Here is a 23495-nt window from a genome sequence, read left to right on the forward strand (position 1 = left end):
ACATTGTAAAGGTACACTTTGAACGCTAGCTACTACACAGGTAATATACTCTAGTACATTCTAGTATCCTAGCTGGTGTTAATGGTATTAAGACACGAGTTAACCCTTTGCTGCCCGCTCCGCAGGTCAGCTTACCTACTGTAATTGTCACAGATTTATGCACGTAATGGCTTGTTGCACACAAAAAGTCTACACCGGTCAAATTCAGATTTTTCTGATGTTTTTTCAGCCAATCTCAACCAGTTGACATGTGTGAGGTATTAAAGGGTTAACCGTGTACATATTTTAAAAGTGGTCATAGATATTTTTTGTTGTTGTTGAAAATATTTTGTTGTCTTTCATAATGTTTCTTTCACACACAAAATAACATTTCAGTCATGCAATCTGAGGGCACACACTTCGAAACCATTGCACAGACTTCTGTTAAAGGACAATTCTGCCACTTTTCAACCTCATAATCATTATCTCCAGCACCATATCTGTGTCTACATGTGTGAAAATGACACGTTGTTTTGTCTATGATCTGTGGTTAAAAAGATAAGAAGAAAGGTCCTAAAAAAATTATTCTCTGTGACATCACAGGGTAGGCTTAAAAGTAAAAAAAAAAAACAATGATTTTCAAAACCTGCAATGAGTTTCTAGCCAGAGGGATGGTGTTTTCTTGATGATGTCATTGGGTATAACTTTTTAACTTCATATTTGTTTTCTACAAAACATAGAAATGTGACGTTTTCACATATGTAGACAATGGTAATGTAGTGGCGATATTGAAAATGAGGTTGAAAAGTGGGTGAGATCCTCTTTAAGTTGAGCTTTTTGACAGATAACTACCATGAGGTAGTGTTACAGTATTTAATGAGTTGACAGTTTATTGTGTATGGAAGACCTGTTACAGGATAATGCCAGTGATTACTGTTGTAGAATATGAAACGTACAAATGGCACATGGACTATTATAAATCAACTGTTTGCATACAGAGCTGGTTTGAGTTATTACTAAGCCATCTATGGAAGGTTTGGTTCTGAGTTTGTAACTGTTCTGTCTTTGCTCATGAAAACATTAAGTACTGTATCTGTTTAAACTGTATTGGATGTTCGTTATGGTTTTAAAATGGGGATAAAGTTGCCGATCAGTGTTGTGGATGGGGGGCTGCGGTACACACACACACACACACACACACACACACACACACACACACACACACACACACACACACACACACACACACACACACACACACACACACACACACACACTCTCTCTCTCTCTCTCTGGGGGTGGACTACTTTTTCTCTACTTCTTCCTGTAGTTGCCCAGCTGGATGGCGGAGCGGTCGAACACACAGCGGAAGGTGATGGGCTGCACCTCCCAGTAAGGGACGGGGTTGGAGAACAGGCTGATGCCAGAGTACATGGCCTTCTTGGTATTGTAGCCTGGTGGGCAGAAGTCCTGGGTGCCCACCACCCCTATCTTGTTGCTGTGGAGGTAGATCACCTGGGAACATATCAACCACAATGAGTGGTTAGAGGGAGGGATGTCTGGAAATGAACATTGCATATATAGAAATGTCATTTCTGTGTTAATCAACTTATTTCTATTTTATTTCATGATCATCATGAGATTGATCTGTAATGGTTACACCCCCCTGAGAAAACCCTGTGTGAGGTGGAAAATTCATGGACATGAACTCTCTACCCATTCTGCCAGGTGTGACGGGACACCTGTGTGTCCGGTGGAACCCACCTGGATGTACTTGTGGTCAGGCAGGCCTGCAGGCACGGTGGTCAGGGCATTGTTGTCCAGGTGAAGCTCTCTGAGGTGAGGAACCATGGCCAGAGAACCGTTCTCCACCTGGCTGATCTCATTGTAGCTTAGACCCAGCCTAGGAGACAAACCAGCCAATGGGGAGAGACACAGAATGTGTCAGAGCCAATGGGAAAGAGACACGGTGTGTAAAAGAGCCAATGAGACAGAGGTACAGAAGAGCGATATAAGAGGGCATGAAGCCCTGAGCTGTCCCTACAAGTCCCAACATACAGAATGTATAAAAACAAATGAGAGAAAGAGAAAAGAAAACATCCAATGGGAAAGACACAAACTGCTTTTCTGCCAATGAAAACCATGGGCAGAATGTAGACTAGCAAATGAGAAAGAGGCTTTACTTTTGCCAAGGGACCAACTTCGTCGACAAAATGAAATACTCGCTAGCGAACGTGTTGCCGATCCAGAAAATGGAAAATAATATTTTCAGTGAATCCTGTAGCTCTTCCAAAATAAACTGCCTTGTACTGCATGAAAGTATATTTCTGTTGTTTAGTCTCCGTACTTTGGCATGAGTCTTTTCCTACCCTCGAAGCGGTGATCTTATAAACCCAGCTGTTGATTTTCATAAACATTGCTTTCATATGCATTTTGTTAAAACTCAAACACATAATGCCTTGATAAATCAACGCCCCCAATGTCTCAATGAGAGCCAGAGAGAGAGAGACAGAGAGAGAGAGGCAGAGAGAGGGACACAGAGAGAGGGACACAGAGAGAGAGAGACAGAGACACACAGAGAGAGACAGAGACACACAGAGAGAGACACACACAGAGAGAGAGAGAGAGAGAGAGAGAGACACACACACACAGAGAGAGACACAGAGAGAGACACACAGAGAGAGAGAGAGACAGAGACACACAGAGAGACACAGAGAGAGAGAGAGACAGAGACACACAGAGAGACACAGAGAGAGAGACAGAGACACACAGACACACAGAGAGACAGAGAGAGAGAGAGAGAGAGAGAGAGAGACACAGAGAGACACAGAGAGAGACAGAGAGAGACAGAGAGAGAGAGAGACAGTACTAGCAGCAGAGTACAGGGCAGACAGGGAGTTTTGGACATGCTGCTCCAGACTAACCTCTCCAGTGAATGGGAAGATGTGGTACAAAAAACACTAGTGGCATTAATGCCAAGAAGCACCGCATCACTTCAAATACTCCTTATATAACTGAATTGGTGACTAACCAAGGATTGTTGCTGAGGTTTGAAATACATACTAGTGTGTGTGTGTGTGTGTGTGTGTGTGTGTGTGTGTGTGTGTGTGTGTGTGTGTGTGTGTGTGTGTGTGTGTGTGTGTGTGTGTGTGTGTGTTGTGTGCGCGCGCACTGGGCACTGTTGTCTAGAGATGACCCAATATCCCACTACAGGACTACTTATGAAGTGTTGCCCCACTCATCTCAAATACAGTGAGGAAGAATACTGTAAGCATGCTTTGTCCTCGTCAAGAGCATTTATGAACCGTTTAAAAAAAATTTTTTTTGAAACATTGAGTAGAAGTGTTGAAACATCTTTACTTAGCCAGGTTCTTGAGGCCCTTCAGGCTGTCTGCCTGCACCTTGGTGATCTTGTTGCTGTCCAGGTGGAGCTCGGAGAGGGAGGAGGGCAGACCTGGCAACCCACAGGAGAGAGACAATGACGAGAGGACAAACAACCAGGGAAACCACAGCAGTTATGGTGAGGGGAAGGTAAGTTGTTAATGTTTACGTACAGTATGCCAATAGGACTCTGAATCCATACTAATTCTAATGCATCTGAAATGGCACCCTAATCCCTAGTGCACTACTTTTGACTAGGTAATAGTGCACTATAGGGAATAGGATGCCAACTCAGACGCAGCCTCTAACATCCAAAGGCCTTTCCTTCATCCCTCCTATTCATATTAAAGCATTAGATTAAAGGATCTCTCTCTGAGTACTATTCCATCTAAACTGGTTGCCAGATTCCCACAATAGGCCAGATTACATTCGTCTTACACGCCTTTGAATTAATATGGTGTTTTAGTTTTCCTCTCTTGGTTCCACACTGTAACCATTGTTCAGTGGAGCCTATGAATCCAAATGTGCATTCTTGCAGTGCAAGATGATTGATGATTTGGGCTGTGGTCGATTGAGTAAGAGATCCTCACTGTTAACTTGAATTCCTTTGTTTTAGCTGGAGCTATTGAGCTGGGAAGTATTCAAACCAGTCCTGGTTGAAAATAGAGACTCAGGCCCTGCACTGTAAAAAAAAGAGAGGTTGATTCAACGTACAATTGAAAGGCATTAAGTTGCAATTGTGAGTATGCTCAACATAATGTTCACACACCAACTATTGTTGTGAGTTTGCTCAACAAACATTTTCACAATCCCATTGCAGCTGGTTGCCTTAGAATTATACAGTATGTTGAATACATCTTTTGTTGTTGTAGTGTGGTCAAAATCCTTACAGCCATCCTTTATTGAAATGACATGTTATTTTCCATATTCTTTAGTTGGATCCTCACAGTGAAATGATCTGACATGACTGGATAGGTGAAAGCTATGTAATGGATCCCTGCTCATACCTAGCCTTGTGTTAGATTTCCTATAATCCCTTCAAGGGACTGGAAGGAAGGAAGGATGATTTGTGATGGGGTGACCAGAGAGGGCAGTACCTTTGGGGATCTCTGTCAGGTTGGTGTCTGCAATGCGGATGTACGAGACCTTCTTCAGGGCCCCGAACGCCCCAGCCTCAACCCCTGCACTCTTCAGGGGGTTGGAGCCGAGCTCTGGAACGAGAAGGAGGGAGAGAGACACAGACAGAGAGACAGACAGAGAGTTAAGGGAGATAGAGTATTAAGAGAGCAGAAATAAGGAGACAGAGCAAGAGAGAGATAGACAGAGAGGAAGATAAATTGAGAGGTAGACAATCAGTGGAGGAGACAGAAAAGAAAACAGAGAGAAAAAAAAGGTCCATTAAGCACATTGCAGTCCTGGTGTGTTACGGGAATCTCAGCCTGACTCATGTATAAACATGGTTTGCGGCCGGCGTGGGATATTGCCCATAAGCCCTGTCTCCCTCGTCCTTTAGCCTCGCTGGATTGGCCGATTTGTCACACTGGGGATATAATCTGAGGATCAGTGTGTTTTAGGGCATACCGCTCCAGTCCTTCAGCTATGCTGCAATGAGATACTTTACATTCTGAGAGGGAATGTAACACACACCAGAATAGAGACATTATAAATAAATGTATAAATGCGCACACACACACTTGCACACACTCTATCACTCTCTCTGCGGCTGGCACCCTCAAATTCCACTCTCCACTCTGTAAGCAATGAACCAACCCTTCCTCTCTGTAGGCGATTGCTGGCACTCTCTAAACACTGACACGTTGTAGTTCATGGTTAAACAACACTTTGATCATCAGTCTCTGACTGTAATGTTTTAGTGTGCTTTTTAGCTGGAAACTTGTTAACTTGCTGCTGTCCTATTGCTACTATACAGTCAATTAAGGAAACATGTTCAAGTAACTGTGTGTACTGTATATGTGTGTTAAGGATTAGACAAGTTCTATCGTATGGAATTTGAGTACCCAACAGGGGATGGGTTGAGTTCATTATGCACCCAACAGAAGAAAACAGACTTGTCATTAAGGCAATCCAGGCAGGCTAAAGCAAGGGCACAAAGTATCTGAAAGATTTCTAATAGTATTTGAACCCAGGTCTGGTCCATACCCATGACGATGACCTGGGCCATGCCCTCGAAGGAGGCCTTCTTGATCTTAGTGATCTTGTTCTCGTGGATGCGAAGCTCCTGCAGGCTCTTGGGCATGTTGGCAGGCATTTCCTTGAGGTGGTTCTTGGAGAGGTAGAGGCGCTGCAGCTTGCCCAGGGGAATGAAGGCCTTGGGGTGGATTATGGTGATCTGGTTGTTCACCAGGATCAGGGTCTGGAGAGATTGGAGAGAGAACAATCCCTGTTATATTTAAGCTAATGCTAATGTGTATGTTTTGCTAATTATAATTTGTATGTTTATGCTAATTATAAGTAGTATGTTTGTGGTCATTCTAATTACTATGTAGATATTTATGCTAATGTACAATTGGACAACTGCTTTTTCTATTTGAGATAGCTTTTTCTATTTGAGATTGCTTTTTCTATTTGAGATTGCTTTTGAGATTATTGCAATATATCACTATTATCATTAAGAATGATGTGTCACTGGCTACTTTAATGTGGCTACAACTTCCCGTGGGTGTATGTGATCATTGTTTATGTGTGTAAAATGAAGTAATTGAAGGCAGACTTTTCATTATATCATAGTGAGGTTGCAAAAATTGCTTCACAAACAGACTGGACTATTTTAGACTATTTTGTACTAGTTGACGAGCATCTTAAACGCTTGACATCAACAAAATACGATGTTCTAGACCTATTGCACACTGTTTGATTACATTTCCCAAGTATGGACTGACTCAATTGAACGTATCCAAGGTAACTGAAATGTGAGATAGTTTTTTAACGTCTGTACAGTAATCCCAACACACCCTTGGACCTAGTCTTAAAGAACACAGGCGCCAGGGTTGTTGTGATTGGAGCCAATTTCTGAGAAATTTCGCAAGAGAAATTGCTGTGTCTCTAGTGGACCGTTCCATACTCAAGGCTGCAGACAGGGGTGGAAGAATGGAGAATGCAGAGAATGCAGCAAATTCCCCCCGGAGAGAACAACTAATGTACGGGGGTGGAAACAGTGTGAGCCGTTTGACAGAGGTAGGCTATTTATTACAGGTCAGAAAGCTGTACATGTGTAGAGAGGTCACGCGATGGCCCAGAGGTGAATAGTTTCCATGGCACCTGGGGAACATTGGTACCTGGATTCCTGTGGTTAAAATGAGTGGAGGTGGTTTACAGTGCTGTTCCCTTTGGTAGACTATTTGTAGGATCATTGATCCGAGTTAAACATGTTAGTTAAACATGTTAGTGGTTTGGAATATGATCAGGAAATCAGCTCAGCACAATGTGGGCCTATGGGAGTGCAGTTGTCAGGCAGATTGTGCCTTGTTTGGAGCCAAGGTCTCTTTTTACCTCACACAGCTGTTCCATTAAAAACTGTCAGGACATAATAACAAGGCATTTGCTTGGCGGCCCCCACTATAACCACACACACACACACACACACACACACACACACACACACACACACACACACACACACACACACACACACACACACACACACACACACACACACACACACACACACCACACACACACACACACACACACACACACACACACACACACACACACACCTAAGCTCCCTCTCGTCTCAAGAAAGTCCAGAGATAAATCAGATTTCCACTGCTTCGCTCCAGCCGATACTTTTGCATGTATAATAAGCCTGTTAGGATGTCATCCAACAAAACACGGCTTCAAGTTCAGCTTCAGTGTTATCCCTTTAGCTCTTTCCTACCCAAGACATTCAGGTTTCTACACTCACTCTGGTGGATACTTTGAAGGGATGTCAACATTGCACTCCCTACAAGAATTGATACAACATGGCGAGTTGTGAATCAATGTTCTTTGGAAAATGCAAAAAGTAAGGGGCCAATCACTATTTGGTGAAAAGCTGTAACAAAGTGGACATATTGAGTGTTTAGTGGACATATTGAGTGTTTAGTGGACATATTGAGTGTTTAGTGGACATACAGTTGAAGTCGGAAGTTTCCATACCCTTAGGTTGGAGTCATTAAAACTAGTTTTTCAACCACTCCACAAATTTCTTGTTAACAAACTATAGTTTTGGCAAGTTGGTTAGGACATCTACTTTGTGCAAGTAATTTTTCCAACAATTGTTTACAGACAGATTATTTCACTTATAATTCACTATATCACAATTCCAGTGGGTAAGAAGTTTACATACACTAAGTTGACTGTACCTTTAAACAGCTTTGAGAATTCCAGAAAATGCTGTCATGGCTTTAGTAGCTTCTGATAGGCTAATTGACATAATTTGAGTCAATTGTAGGTGTACCTGTGGATGTGTTTCAAAGCCTACCTTCAAACTCAGTGCCTCTTCGCTTGACATCATGGAAAAAATCTAAAGAATCAGCCAAGACCTCAGAAAAAAATGGTTGACCTCCACAAGTCTGGTTCATCCTTGGGAGCAATTTCCAAACGCCTGAAGGTATCACGTTCATCTGTACAAACAATAGTATGCAAGTATAAACACCATGGGACCACGCAGCTGTCATACCACTCAGGAAGGAGACGCGTTCTGTCTCCTAGAGATGAACGTACTTTGGTGCGAAAAGATGCTGGAGGAAACAGCCACAAAAGTATCTATATCCACAGTAAAACGAATCCTGTATCGACATAACCCGAAAGACCGCTCAACAAGGAAGAAGCCACTGCTCCAAAACCGCCATAAAAAAGACAGACTACGGTTTGCAACTGCACATGGGGACAAAGATCGTACTTTTTGGAGAAATGTCTACTGGTCTGATGAAACAAAAATAGAACTGTTTGGCCATAATGACCATCGTTATGTTTGGAGGAAAAAGGGGGAGGCTTGCAAGCCAAAGAACACCGTCCCAACCGTGAAGCACGGGGGTGGCAGCATCATGTTGTGGGGGTGCTTTACTGCAGGAGGGAGTGGTGCACTTCACAAAATAGATGGCATCATGAGGTAGGAAAATTATGTGGATATATTGAAGCAACATCTCAAGACATCAGTCAGGAAGTTAAAGCTTGGTCGTAAATGGGTCGTCCAAATGGACAATGACCCCAAGCATACTTCCAAAATTGTGGCAAAATGGCTTAAGGACAACAAAGTCAAGGTATTGGAGTGGCCATCACAAAGCCCTGACCTCAATCCCATAGAAATTTTGTGGGCAGAACTGAAAAAGTGTGTGCGAGCAAGGAGGCCTGCAAACCTGACTCAGTTACCCCAGCTCTGTCAGGAGGAATGGGCCAAAATTCACCCAACTTATTGTAGGAAGCTTATGGAAGGCTACCCGAAACGTTTGACCCAAGTTAAACAATTTAAAGGCAATGCTACCAAATAGTAATTGAGTGTATGTAAACTTCTGACCCACTGGGAATGTGATGAAAGAAATAAAAGCTTAAATAAATAATTATCTTTACTATTATTCTGACATTTCACATTCTTCAAATAAAGTGGTGGTCCTAACTGACCTAAGACAGGGACTTTTTACTGGGATTAAATGTCAGGAATTGTGAAAAACTGAGTTTAAATGTATTTGGCTAAGGTCAATGTAAACTTCCTACTGTATTAAGTGTTTAGTGGACATATTAAGTGTTTAGTGGACATATTGAGTGTTTAGTGGACATATTGAGTGTTTAGTGGACATATTGAGTGTTTAGTGGACATATTGAGTATTTAGTGGACATATTGAGTGTTTAGTGGACATATTGAGTATTTAGTGGACATATTGAGTATTTAGTGGACATATTGAGTGTTTAGTGGACATATTGAGTATTTAGTGGACATATTAAGTGTTTAGTGGACAAATTGAGTGTTTAGTGGACATACAGTATTAAGTGTTTACTGGACATATTGAGTGTTTAGTGGAGATATTGAGTATTTAGTGGACATATTAAGTGTTTAGTGGACAAATTGAGTGTTTAGTGGACATACAGTATTAAGTGTTTACTGGACATATTGAGTGTTTAGTGGACATACTGTTTTTAGTGTTTAGTGGACATATTGAGTGGTTAGTGGACATATTGAGTGTTTAGTGGACAAATTGAGTGTTTAGTGGGTGTATGGTCTTAAGCGTTTAGTGGACATATTGAGTGTTTAGTGGACATACATTATTACTTGTTTAGTGGACATATTGAGTGTTAATTGGACATATTGAGTGTTTAGTGGACAAATTGAGTGTTTAGTGGACATATTGAGTGTTTAGTGGACAAATTGAGTGTTTAGTGGACATACAGTATTAAGTGTTTAGTGGACAAAATTAGTGTTAATTGGACATATTGAGTGTTTAGGGGGCATACAGTATTAAGTGTTTAGTGGACAAAATGAGTGTTAATTGGACATATTGAGTGTTTAGTGGAGGGGACATGTTTAGTGGACATATTGAGTGTTAAACTCTTACTTGGAGCCCCTTCAGAGTCTTGAAGTCATTCTCCTTGATCTCAGTGATCTTGTTGTTCTGCAGGTCCAGCAGGGTGCTGTCTGCAGGGATCTCATCTGGAACACTCTTCAGCCCTGCAGAAGAAGAGGAAGGAGAGTGGAGATACTCACAGACCGAGACAAAACAGGAAGGAGAGGAGAGATACTTCTAGGCAGCCCGTAGAAGCTAGTTTCATAGCTCCAAGTGATTTTAATTAATTAATTTACCTATTTATTTAATTTAATTGCATTTTACATTCAATTTCAGAGTTAATGATGTTGAATGAAATTAGGTTTGGCCCAACCCTGCCATAAGCATTTGTGTGCACGATGACGCACGACAAGGAGTGTGTGTGTGTGTGAGATAGTGTGCACGCTTGGCCGTGTGTATGGTATGTTTTCCCAGGTGACAGGAGACTTCCTGAGCTGTGCTGCAGCTGTGCCTGCTAGCTGATGGGAAATGAAGTTCGCAGTAGAGCGTGGTTGAGAGATTATGGCGGGTTCACGTGCTAGTTGGAACAAGGAAACTAGGACATTTCAGACTTTCAAACTGGTTGTAGTTATACACGTGCCGCGTTCAACCAGTTAGCAAGTCGGAAATGTCAAAATGTTTAGCATGTCAGCAGTGAATAACCCCAAAGAACCAAAGTATGATGTGTTTCATGGTAATAGTCCAGACATGAGTGATACCAGATACACCATGAGTTAGCATTGAAACAATCTATGGCACACAGTGTGGAAATGGGACTCAAAATTAATTTCTGTCAATTTCCAGTGTCCACATATCTGGACACTGACCTCATTGCATGCAGTTTGGGTTGGAGAGTACATTGCATTATTTGGCACTGAGACAGTAAATGTCACCTGTCTATATGACTGGTAAACCAGAACCATGTGTTCTGAGGGAGAACACTGAGGGAATTATGAGCTGGGGTGAGGTATACACTATGTAGATGTATTGGGTAAATTATGTATTTTTGTGTAATATGATTCTGTTCTATACTAACTTTTCTATATATTCTGTTCTGTTCTGTTGTATTCTATTCCATTCTATTATATTCTGTTCTGTTCTATTCTGTTCTATTATTTTCTATTCTATTGTGTTTTATTCCATTCCATTCTATTGCATTCTATGCTGTTGTGTTCTATTCCATTCCATTCTATTCTATTATTGCATATTCTACTCTATTCTATTCTGTTCTGTTCTGTTCTGTTCTATTCTATTATATGGGTATTGTTTTAAATAGAGGGTGAGCACAGAGAGCTACCACAAGTCATCTAAACAACACAATGGCTAAGGGTCAAGGTTCACATGGCTGGTTTCCATTCTAGAGGACGGCGGTTGTCTCTAGAATAAACTGTTTAGTCATTCAGGGCTTAAATGCTGTGTCTTTTAAACTCCACATATGCAGACACACTTTGGCTTTGGCTTTGAGCACGCCCCACTTACACAAACACTCTCTTCAGCTCAGTTGGCTTTTCTATCAGTTTCTCCTACCCTGCCCAAGCCCCTCAATCCTCCACACAGCTGTCTGTGGTAGGCTCTCACTGTGCGGCATATCACCATTGTGCTCCCTCTCTCCATCTCCCACTCCCACTTAATATCTTACATTCTCTCAGTCCTCATGTCCTTCTCTCATATCCCTTCACCCTTCCATCACGTCCCTTTCTCATCTACTCGCTCCCCTTTTCCATCCATCGCCTTCTCTCTCTCTCCTCTCGTTACATCTCCATCTCCTCTCTCTACCTCAATCCATCTTTGTTATTCTTCTCTCTCTCTCTCTCTCTCTCGCTCTCTCTCTCTCTCTTCCTCTAGCAGCGTGATGTGAACCACATGGCGTTCTGTCAGTCAGAGCTGACGTGGTTGGTACGGTAAACAGTTTGGAGAGAGTGTGTCTACGTGTAGGAGAGGGGGACAGAGGTGAGAGGTCAGTTACTGAGAGTCAGGTGGCAGGAAAGTCTGATTGAGATGTTTAGTCTCAGGGTTTTTGTCCTCTGGAAGGATTGGAAAAGAAAGACTGAATAGCAGACAACAGACTTCTGCTATGAGCCACCTGTGTGTAATGGATGTATTTATAGTGCCTCTGGTCACACTCACTGGTCCCAACCTTTAATAACAAAGGGCAAAACATTACAGACTACAAAGGGAAGCACAGCCGAAAGCTGCCCAGTGACACGAGCCTACCGGACTAGCTAAACTACTTCTATGCTCGCTTCGAGGCAAATAACACTGAAACATGCATGAGAGCACCAGCTGTACCGGAAGACTGTGTGATCATGCTCTCTGCAGCCGATGTGAGTAAGACCTTTAGACAGGTCAACATTCACAAGGCCGCAGGGCCAGACGGATTATCAAGACGTGTATTGCGAGCATGCGCTGACCAACTAGCAAGTGTCTTCACTGACATTTTCAACCCCTCCCTGTCCAAGTCTGTAACACCAACATGTTTTAAGCAGATCACCATAGTGACTGTGCCCAAGAACACTAAGGTAACCTGCCTAAATGACTACCGTAGCACTCACATCTGTAGCCATCAAGTGCTTTGAAAGGCTGGTCATGGCTCACATCAACACCATCATCCCAGAAACCCTAGACCCACTCCAATTTGCATACCGCCTCAACAGATCCACAGATGATGCAGTCTCTATTGCACTCCACACTGCCCTTTCCAACCGGGACAAAAGGAACACCTATGTGAGAATGCTATTCATTGACTACAGCTCAGCGTTCAACACCATAGTGCCGTCAAAGCTCATCAATAAGCTAAGGACCCGGGGACTAAACACCTCCCTCTGCAACTGGATCCTGGACTTCCTGACGGGCCGCCCCCAGGTGGTAAGGGTAGGTAACAACACATCCGCCACGCTGATCTTCAACACAGGGGCCCCTCAGGGGTGCGTGCTTAGCCCCCTCCTGTACTCCCTGTTCACTCATGACTGCATGGCCAGGCACGACTCCAACACCATCATTACATTTGCCAATGATACAACAGTGGTAGGCCTTATCACCGACAACAATGAGACAGCCTATAGGGAGGAGGTCAGAGACCTGGCTGTGTGGTGCCAGGACAACAACCACTCCCTCAACGTGATCAAGACAAAGGAGATGATTGTGGACTACAGGAAAAAGAGGACCGAGCACGCCCCCATTCTCATCGATGGGGCTGCATTGGAGCAGGTTGAGAGGTTCCTTGGTGTCCACATCACCAACAAACTAACATGATCCAAGCACACCAAGACAGTCGTGAAGAGGGCACGACAAAACAAATTCCCACTCAGGAGACTGAAAAGATTTGGCATGGGTCCTCAAATCCTAAAAAGGTTCTACAGCTGCACCATCAAGAGCATCCTGACTGGTTGCATCACTGCCTGGTATGGCAACTGCTCGGCCTCCGACCGCAAGGCACTACAGAGGGTAGTGCGAACGGCCCAGTACATCACTGGGGCCAAGCTTCCTGCCATCCAGGACCTCTATACCAGGCGGTGTCAGAGGAAGGCCCCAAAAATTGTCAAAGACTCCAGCCACCCTAGTCATAGACTGTTCGCTCTGCTACCAAACGGCAAGCGGTACTGGAGTGCCAAGTCTAGGTCCAAGAGGCTTCTAAACAGCTTACATTTACGTCACTTAGCAGACGCTCTTATCCAGAGCTTCTACCCCCAAGCCATAAGACTCCTGAACATGTAGTCAAATGGCTACCCAGACTATTCACATTGCCCCCCCCACCCTCCCGTCTCCACACCACTGCCACTCTCTGTTGTCACTTTAACTCTACGTACATGTACATACTACCTCAACAAACCGGTGCCCCGCACATTGACTCTGTACCGGCACCCCCCTGTATATTGTTATTTTTTACTGCTCCTCTTTAATTGCTTGTTACTTTTATCTCTTATTCTTATGCGTATTTTTTGAAACTGCACTGTCGGTTAGGGGCTCGTAAGTAAGCATTTCACTGCAATGCTTGTTGTATTTGGCACATGTGACTCATACAATTTGATTTGATTTGAATCTTCCATTAAAAGTAAGAAAATCTATAAAAAAATATATTAAGTGAATTAGTTTGTTCAAACTTGGGAGAATTTCCATAGCAATGTCACGGATAAAATGGCTGGTCAGATCGTCTCAGTGCTCTGCAGATTATGTTTTCATTTAAGAAAGTCGGCTTGGCCGATACATAAGTAAGTGAGAGAAACCAGAAGTTGAGATAGTACGCTCTGTTCTTGTTGAGATACTGGCACGGTAACATGACCTCTTGACAAGTGGCAGACTAGAAAAATAGGAGCTGAATGCCAACATAGTCCCTTTATTGTAGCAATTTCAATAAAAGCCAAATTAATGTGATATCAAGGATATGATTGCCCTGGCCTCTCGCACTCATGCTTTCAGCACATCCAAGCATTAATTGCAACATTTATGCAATTTCCAGCCCTGAAATCCTTTTTTTGGGGGGTGTACTGTAACTTTCTCTCCTTGTCAGGGGAAGGTCTGTTCAGTCATTATGGGTCTGATTGTCCCTGAGTTGAGCGTGAGTTTTCCATTACATTGTCCATTCACAGCAGCACAGTGTAGCTACGTCTGTCAGCAACACCAGTAATGACTCAGTTCAGTCAGGGGCATTGGGAAAAAGAAGGGCTTCTGTCATCCACAACACCTGTTGACACATAGGGACCCATTAAATCAAACTCTCCTAGATAGGATAGTTCAAGGCAACTGGGAATTACATCCCTGTCGGATGAAGGTCTTTGACGACTGTAACATCAGCCTGTTTTTAATCTAAACCTTAATGAAACCAAGCATTTTTTATGAAGAGTCTTGTGTTCATAAAACCTAATTTCCTAACTCAGAAAGAAAGGAAGCTGTTTTGATAGTACACCACCAGGGTTGGGGAGTAACGGATTACATGTAAGGGATTACAAAAAACATTAACTGTAATCCGTTATGTTACCAGCAAAAATATTGTTCCACCTGAGCGAGTCTGACCACAAGTCAGAGACCACTATGACGACACACCAAATGTGTTTGATGGATTGCGGGAAAAGAGCAGGAATAGGCTTTTGTAGGCTACAGTCCAAGCTATGTCTTCCAATGGTGCGACTGCTGTCGGCATCCAAAGATTATCCAACTTGAATAAACACTTGGAGGTAAGGATGACAGCAGTGGTGTAGTCTACGGCAATATGGATATCACTTATTATTGATATCTACATGGCACATTGATGTGAATCACACTGCTGCTCTGTCATTTAGCTATTTGCACCTTACGGATTGTGGTTGTTGTGGATGGCTGTTCACAAATCAAAATGTGTATTTGAACCCAATAATGTTTGAATTCAAGAAGTTTAAGCTGTCTATCAATCATTGTTTTTGAAACCAGTGGACAGCCAGTGAAAAATGTGTTCTTGCAACAGCTGCATAGTGCGGATTCAAGTCTTTGGAATAAAAGTGGGGCTTTTATTGCTCAATCTAATTCAAGCTGATAAAAAAAATTATCCACAGGCCTAATGGACACATGCTCAAACTCACACACTTTTGATAAACTTAAAGGGGCAATCTTGTAGTTGCTACATCCATTTTTGGACTTATAAATTATATATACAGTATGTCCATTGATTCTTGAAGAATATAACTTATTCTCTTAAATAATTATGAATAGATCCACCATTGAGCACAAAAACAACACTTGTTACAGAATATTTTACATAGAAATAACATCTGTCAGATAAACCATGAGCTTAGTTCAACTGTCACAATCCATGAGAACCAAAACTATAAGCTTGTTTTACTCCAGTGTTTGTAAACATTATAAATGTAAACAAACACTGTATAGCCTCATAACATGCTTAAAACCTTTTTTTTTTTTTATTAATCTGAGAGTGGTTATATCACTCCAGGCCCATCCCTCAGCTTTTAACCAAAACAGAGGCGGGGCAGCCGTTTTGTTATTGTTTCATCTGTGGATTTGCCCTTTAAACAGCTGCATATTATTAAGATATCAAAGTGTCATCAACAAAAAGGTTAACAATAGGCCTATAGCAAATGCAGCATATGGCATTCCTTTTTCACATGTAAATAGCACTTTTCAGTAGTGCTCAAAGCATGCCATTCCATGAGCGCAGGATTTATTTTTGAACTCGAATCAACGAGCCCAATTAGTCCTCCATGACAACAAAATCATTAACAACAGGGTAGGGCTGGCTAATAAGTCCTTAGTTTTGGGGTCATGCTCAGGTAAAACAATTTGGCTAATCTATACTTCCAAGTCCTATTCTTAATGATCAAGGGGTATAACATTTATTGGAATGACTGGAATTCTGATAGAATTTGTTTTTTAATGTAAAGATATCATTTAATCATATTATTATATGTAGTAGAAAGTGATGGGTTAGAAGAAGCCTATGTAACCAACCCGTAAAGTAAAATTTAACATCCATATATGGCCAACTATGTCAACTTTAACATTGATTTATCCTGCAATAGATGTCGTTCAATTGGTAACATACATTTTTGTAATCAAAAAGTAAAAAATGTAATCAGATTACATTACTGAGTTTGGATAATTCAAAAGTTACGTTACTGATTACAATTTTGGACAGGTAATTAGTAACTGTAACGGATTACATTTAGAAAGTAACCTACCCAACCCTGACCACCACAATGCCTGTCGAGTAATTGCCAAACATATTTTTTAAATAAATGTATTGTAACTACGTCTGGTGAATGTCTAGACTACTAGCCTCTGCACTACTTCATCTCTGCACATACACATGTGATAACTGTAGCACGCACCCCCGGCTGGACGCCTGCAGAAATAAGGCCTTATGCTAACTTTTCCTTTTTCATCCAGTTTTCTAACTGTAAAAGGGGGTGACTTTGGATGGAAAGGAAACCAATCGAGCCTCCTCCGCACCGCTCCCATCCCCTCCACTCCCCTCCCCTCCCCTCCCAGGCCTGTGTGTGTGCCAGCAGGTCTGGGGAACAGATGCAGTCTCCAGGCCAGAGGGGCCGATCCCGGAGATGAGGATCCAACTCTGGGGCTCCTGGGAGACGTTCAGCGCTAACAGGACCCAGTGAGGTAATGGAACCAGCCCTTTCCTGATCATCAGTCTCTCCATCTGTCTGTCGGAGTTGTTCTGTCTGTCTGTCTGTCTGGCTGCGTGGGTCAGTCTGTCTTTCTCTTCCTCCACTCGAACTCACGGTTTCTTTGATTTCCCTCCTCTCTTTCTCTGTCCCGCTCCCTCCTGTCTCTTTCTTTCTTTCTTTCTTTCTTTCTTTCTTTCTTTCTTTCTTTCTTTCTTTCTTTCTTTCTTTCTTTCTTTCTTTCTTTCTTTCTTTCTTTCTTTCTTTCTTTCTTTCTTTCTTTCTTTCTTTCTTTCTTTCTTTCTTTCTTTCTTTCTTTCTTCTCTCTCTCCTGTATTTCTCCCCTGCTCCTCCATTTTAAAATAAGAGTAAAGCCCAAAAACGAACCAAACTCATAGAGAAGAGATGAATTGCAAGGTTATACAAACTATATAAGCTACAGCCAATCAACTGGGTCAGTGACTTCCCTTGGCAGAGCAGTAGTCCTAGAGGTGAGTCAGGCCAAAGCATAAGGGCGAATGAAGCAAATAAACAGGATAATCTCGCAAACAATTAAGAGGATCAAGTGAATCATTTCAATTGTGTGGAAACAGAGTGCCAGGCTAATTCGTGGCAGAGTTCATTTGCCTCTGGAGAGGATGGAGAAAGGAGCGATCTGATGGAGAAAAAAACAAGCTTTAGAACATTGGGCTTGTTAAACCGGGGTGAGTTCGAGACTTTCCCAAGCCCCGCTAACCTTTTATATCCCTGCATCTGCGAAAACAATTAGGAAAATTAGAAAAAGGCCAAAGTCACGGCAAAACTATGTCATCGTCGTGCATCGTCGTGGAAGAGCATGAAATTCGCAGCATCTGAGAGCGTTTAAAGTGGTCAGGCTGGGGCGATATTCTTTTAGGCCAATTAACGAGCTGATGATGGGTAGATCAAACGCCAGACACTCTGAACATTTCTCTGAGGTCCCCAGATGGAGGGAACACCTCTTTGGGAACCAGGAAGATGTATCTTGTAAACTATGGAACTGCCTCAGTTAGACGAGAGAGGGAGAGGAGCTGATGCAACTGGTTGTCTGTATTACACTGACAAATTCACCTCAGCTCATGAAAACACATGGAATCACAGAAGTACGTATTGTTATGATATTAAATAGAATTTATTGGGAGAGTGTCTCACCTAAGTCGGAGCACTGCACCACGCGCAGGTGGCACTGGCAGCGGAAGGGGCACTTGGGTCCTTCGGGCATGGTGGGGATGTCCACGCTGGGCTCGATGGGCACCTCAGGCAACCCAGAGCCCGCCTCATCCTCCATCATGAAGTCCAGGAAGCCCGACTGGCGGAAGGGCAGTGACCAGCACGCTGTGACCAGGAGCAGGGAGAGACAGGCTGACCTCATGGTGCCTCTGTCCGGGAGCCTAGGGGAGAGGGAAAAGGTCATGGCTTAGAGGTTAGAACTACTGTAGAGGGGTGCATGGGTATTGGTGGGTGGTAAAGGATGGGGGCAGAGGTGAGAGGTTAAGGTGTTCTACTTTTAGCAATAAAGAAGCTTTTGTATTGTATTCCATTGTTCTCCAAGCGTTGCTGACTCTCCTCTCTCCTTCAGTTTGCTCATCAACTCATGCACCTGGGTTCCAAAGCGAGGTAGCGGCAATGATCCCTTCCCTAAGAGGGCAAGGATAGAAAGAGGCCAACCTTTCATTCAAGTACAGGGTTGTGAGGTGTGTGTGGGGGTGACAGGGTGAGAGGGCAAATGAGAGAGGGTAAAGGTCAGAGGTAGGAGGCTAAAGGCTAGCAGGCCAAGCACCTGAAGTTGCTTTGGTTTGTAACAGGTCAGCAGGGGGAGAATGGCCTATTTACCTAAGAAAGGTTAAAGAGGAGAGGTCAGGGCAAAGCCAAGAACATTGGGAAATGTATCAATCTGTAAAATGGGGGACCACCAAGGCTGTACCAAGTGTATGTGCACTTTCACAGGGCAGAAACAGTAAGTATGCATACATATTCACAATATATGGTAACGATTTGGGAAAAACAACCAATGACTGATTACTGTATAATTGTACAGGAAAGTAATTTGTACTTATAGTGTTTCCCTTGTTTATCTCTCTCCATTTCAAGGCCCTCTAAGACTATAGGAAACCAGCCATATACTGTGAGAAGTCTTCCAGTCTTCTTCTCTGACCGACAAGTCATGACCGCAATGGTCATCCATTCCAGTTCATTTTTGACCCACTCAAGCCTTCTGACCAGTCTAGTCACACAAAACACACTCTGTCCAGTCAAACTGACCCAGTAGTCCAAGCCCAGACAAACACAGCCCGATTACTGTACTGTACTTTCAGTTCTCTCAAACTGGTTCAGGGTCAGTGTTATTATTCGGCTCATGATGTTTATGGTTACACACTGCCCCTTCAATTACTTTGGGACCAAAGAGAGAGGCGGGTCTGCTGGACCTTTGCATGACAGACAGATTGCTGGGTAGGTGACTGTGTGTGTGTGTGTGTGTGTGTGTGTGTGTGTGTGTGTGTGTGTGTGTGTGTGTGTGTGTGTGTGTGTGTGTGTGTGTGTGTGTGTGTGTGTGTGTGTGTGTGTGTGTGTGTGTGTGTGTGTGTGTGTGCGGTTCTTAGGGTGGCGTCAGGTCAATGGGAACAGGATCAGGCCTTACGGAGTCTCTCTCTGAACATCCAGGGTAATTATAAGTCTAACCCACACTACAGCCATCACACAGACAGACAGAGCTACATTACAGCACTCAATGGGAACAGAGTTCTCCGAGCATACTGTATCACCGTTGGGATCAATTTCATGAAAAAAAATGGATGAAACAATTGCTGGATTGATGGATTGAAATGGAATGGATTCCAACCGTGTGGCATATGCCTCTGCTCATCGTAATATGGGTGGACGAAGAAAACATGGATTCAATTGGATTTGACTTGTAATGCTGTGACTTTGACTTCTATTTTCCATGGAGGACTGAGCCTTAGCCTATGGAAACGTTATTAAGTAGCCTTGCACGAGCCTTGGCTTATTCAAGCTGGAACGACTCATAGGGCAGGAGTCTATCTCCTGTTTCTGTAGCGTGAGGCAGCTTGATGTACAAGTACACCCCCCGGGGACAAGATGCTAGTCTATCACAGGGCCGTACCTCCAATCTAGCTCCTTAATGCTAAGTGTCAAGCGAGACAAATCATGTCCCGTTTTTAGTCTTTGTTATGACTCAGCCAGGGATTCAACTCACAACCTTCCAATCTCAGGGTGGACACTAACCACAAGGCCACTGAGTTGGAAACACGTGCCATGCGGAAATGTGTTGTAACTCAGAGATAAAACAGATCCAATCTTAGCTTAACAGTAGAGCACAAGAACATGTTGGTCCAATCTTTTTGAACAGGGCAAATCTTGGCTCTAGGTTTAATTTATCTATAAGTCAATATGTAGGGGAATCCATAATGAATACCCTGTTAGTTGTCTTGCCAAGATGGTTAGTCTTTTTAAACCTCCATTGGTCTGAGAGCAGGAAACCAAATAGAGATAGCAGGAAGGAATGCTGTACCGATTTGCATAAGGGTCATTCCACAAAAATTGTGAATTTTAAAAGCCTGTTATATTAAATGAAAATTCAATAAATACGATTTTTTATATGGATAAAGACTTGCTAAAGTGCAAAAATTCTGCATTTTGACTGTCCCTCTGTGCACATAACATGTTAACCCTGTTACCCATAGATAGACAGGCTAGAAATGTTACAACAATTGATTTTGTTTTATGATTGCCACTCCCAGTTGCACACGACACACTTCCATTCCCCCTGTCACAAGGGGATTTATGGCTGATTTAAGATGAAATCACACTTTTCTTTTTAAAGTTACACTTCTCAAAAGGCACTGAATTGGTGGAACGACCCATATAGTCCTTGACCGCTAAGCATTGATCCTGAGCTCCTCAGTGTTTGGACGTTAGCCACTGCTGGAGGTACATGCAGGCAGGCACACACATGCACACGCACACACAGAGGAATTCATATTAAAAGCAGCCTCCTGTGTGTCCTCCCATTTCTAGGTGATAATAAACATTCCTGAGATGTATTAAAACAAAACAGAGCAGGAGGGAAGAGATACCAATCTCCTTGAAGAGGGAGATCTGTCATGTTTTTATTAAACACTATAAGACTGCTAATGAACTCCTCTACTGGCACATTAACAAAAACTGTATAATACTACCTTCTGATTGGCTGGTAATATGCTAACCCAACAATGCCACATCCAATGTGGTGCTAGTAATGATCAAAACTGACATACATGTCTAGGTTAGCTTATTTCATGTGTACAGGCATAGTATGATAAGGCTTTGACACAATTGTGAGAAAAATGTGAATAAGGAAACGTTTGAAGCTTGCGAACCATGCAAACCATGTCAATCAAGATCTTGATTCCGGTCCATTTAGTAGTAAGGTGCAGTAGCCTAACTGCAATGAATGCATTTCCTTTCTTTAACTAATCTGCATTCTAGAGAGGCTGAGCGATGCCACGAGACCCAGTAATGCAGAAGGGAGCTCGTCACAGTTTGGTTGAACCTGTGCAGGCAGACACATCCCATTAGACGTCCCACTGAGCCGCAGGCATTGGCTCTTTCATCAGTAGTTTCCTCAAAGATATCCAGGAGAGAGGAGGGGAGAGGAGAGAGGGTGGAGGTACAGCTTCACAAGCATAAAGGACTGATCTGGCGAGGCACCCATGGTGCATCTGGAGCATCCATTGGTTAGATCACAGACGGCCCTAAAAAAACATGCTTCAAAGTGCAAGTCTGTGAACCTAGAGGGCTGTGTCCACGCCACGCCAGAGCCGATCCTCTGCTAAACCACTGAAAAAACCTGCCACCGTCAGCACTTTGACTGGTCTTCTATCTCCTCAATCTCCCATCTTCAGACACCTGCTCGGCAATGTCTATTGGGCCAGCAAGGCCTTCTCTCTCTCTCTCTCTCTCTCTCTCTCTCTCTCTCTCTCTCTCTCTCTCTCTCTCTCTCTCTCTCTCCTCTCTCTCTCCCTCCCTCTCTCCCTCTCTCCCTCTCTCTCTCTCTCTCTCTCTCAATGATGTTTTGTTTAGGTGGATCCTTTGAATGAGTTCTCAGTGCACTTCTAATGACTAATTCAAAGGGCTTACGCTGTTTGTTGACAGCTGTATATAAAAGGCTTTGAGAGGGCTGAGGTGCACAATGCAAAGTGTGTGAGTGAAGGCCTTACATGGGTTCAGTCAGTGTCTAGGTATCTAGACCACACAGTGTTGTAGTTGACCCTGCTGTAGGGTAAAGTCTCCGGGAAGCAGTTGTCAGGGATCTAAGGACCATAGGATATAGTTGGTTAAATAGCTAACAAAATAGCTACCCAAACTATCTGCTTTGACCCTTTTTGCAGTTACTTTTTTGTCTCATCACATACACCGCTGCTACTGTTTATTATCTGTCACTTTATTCCAAGTTCTATGTACATATCTACATCAATTACCTCGTACCCCTGCACATCCACTTGGTAATGGTACCACGTGTATATAGTCAAGTTATAGTTGCTCACTGTGTATTTATTATTACTTTTATTAATACATTTTATTACTGTTCTATTATTTCTCTATTTTCTTTTCTAAGTAAGCATTTCACTGTTAATCTACACCTGTTGTTTACGAAGAATGTGATTAATAAAATTTGATTTGATATGATCGTGGTTATTTTACTAGTGTATACTGCAGAGTAAAACATGTATTTGACATCGATAAGATTTATTGTTCTGGATATTGTTTGATGGCTTAGGGAACTTGAATGGGCAGTATAGTGTGGTACATTACAGTGTGGTTTACCACTCAAGTTGAGTTAGTCTCATTGATGTCCTGGGCAATGCCCACCAACATGCTTTTGCACATTGGCACGTTTGTTGAACTCTCTCACCATTCGTGCCGTTCCGCTGATGCCCCCCCAAATCACGTCAGAGCCATCTTTTTGTCTGCTTGTTACAGTAGCAAAGGCAACAGGGCCAGATACTGTTCATATGCACTCAAGTGGACCTAACCTGTCAATTATTTCTCTATGAGGTGACAATTAGCGTACGTTAGTCAACTTGTGTCATGTTGTCAACATCACCGTGATTACTAGAACCAGATTGATTAGCGATACCATTGACAACAAACACGTAAATAGCGACACAATGACGTCTATCCGGAGCAGATTTGATGGTTTACTATAAACTGGCACATATTACGGGGTCCAATTGAATCTAGAGAGTTTTAGTGGTCATTTTCCAGCCTTCAAAGTTTGTGTCCTCGATAAAATGTGTAAAAGGAGGTGTGTCGTCATACTGTGTGTGTGTGTGTGTGTGTGTGTGTGTGTGTGTGTGTGTGTGTGTGTGTGTGTGTGTGTGTGTGTGTGTGTGTGTGTGTGTGTGTGTGTGTGTGTGTGTATGTGTATGTGTGTCTTCATACTATGTGTGTGTGTGTGTGTGTGTATGTGTGC

General features: G+C 42.9%; 1 protein-coding gene across 1 annotated transcript in view; it reads right to left on the reverse strand.

The window, feature by feature from the left end:
- Positions 1–1256: 1256 nt before the first annotated feature.
- LOC100136494 (decorin) overlaps positions 1257–23495 on the reverse strand; it is a 26446-nt gene continuing 4207 nt past the window's right edge. The window contains 7 exon segments of the mRNA NM_001123606.1: positions 1257–1494; positions 1744–1882; positions 3340–3433; positions 4458–4571; positions 5521–5734; positions 9912–10024; positions 18176–18414. Coding sequence (NP_001117078.1) covers positions 1294–1494; positions 1744–1882; positions 3340–3433; positions 4458–4571; positions 5521–5734; positions 9912–10024; positions 18176–18395 — 1095 coding nt within the window. The 5' untranslated portion in view covers positions 18396–18414 and the 3' untranslated portion in view covers positions 1257–1293.

This window comes from Salmo salar, chromosome 07 (genome assembly GCF_965601325.2).
Source record: "Salmo salar chromosome 07, fSalSal1, whole genome shotgun sequence".
Lineage (NCBI taxonomy): Eukaryota > Metazoa > Chordata > Actinopteri > Salmoniformes > Salmonidae > Salmo > Salmo salar.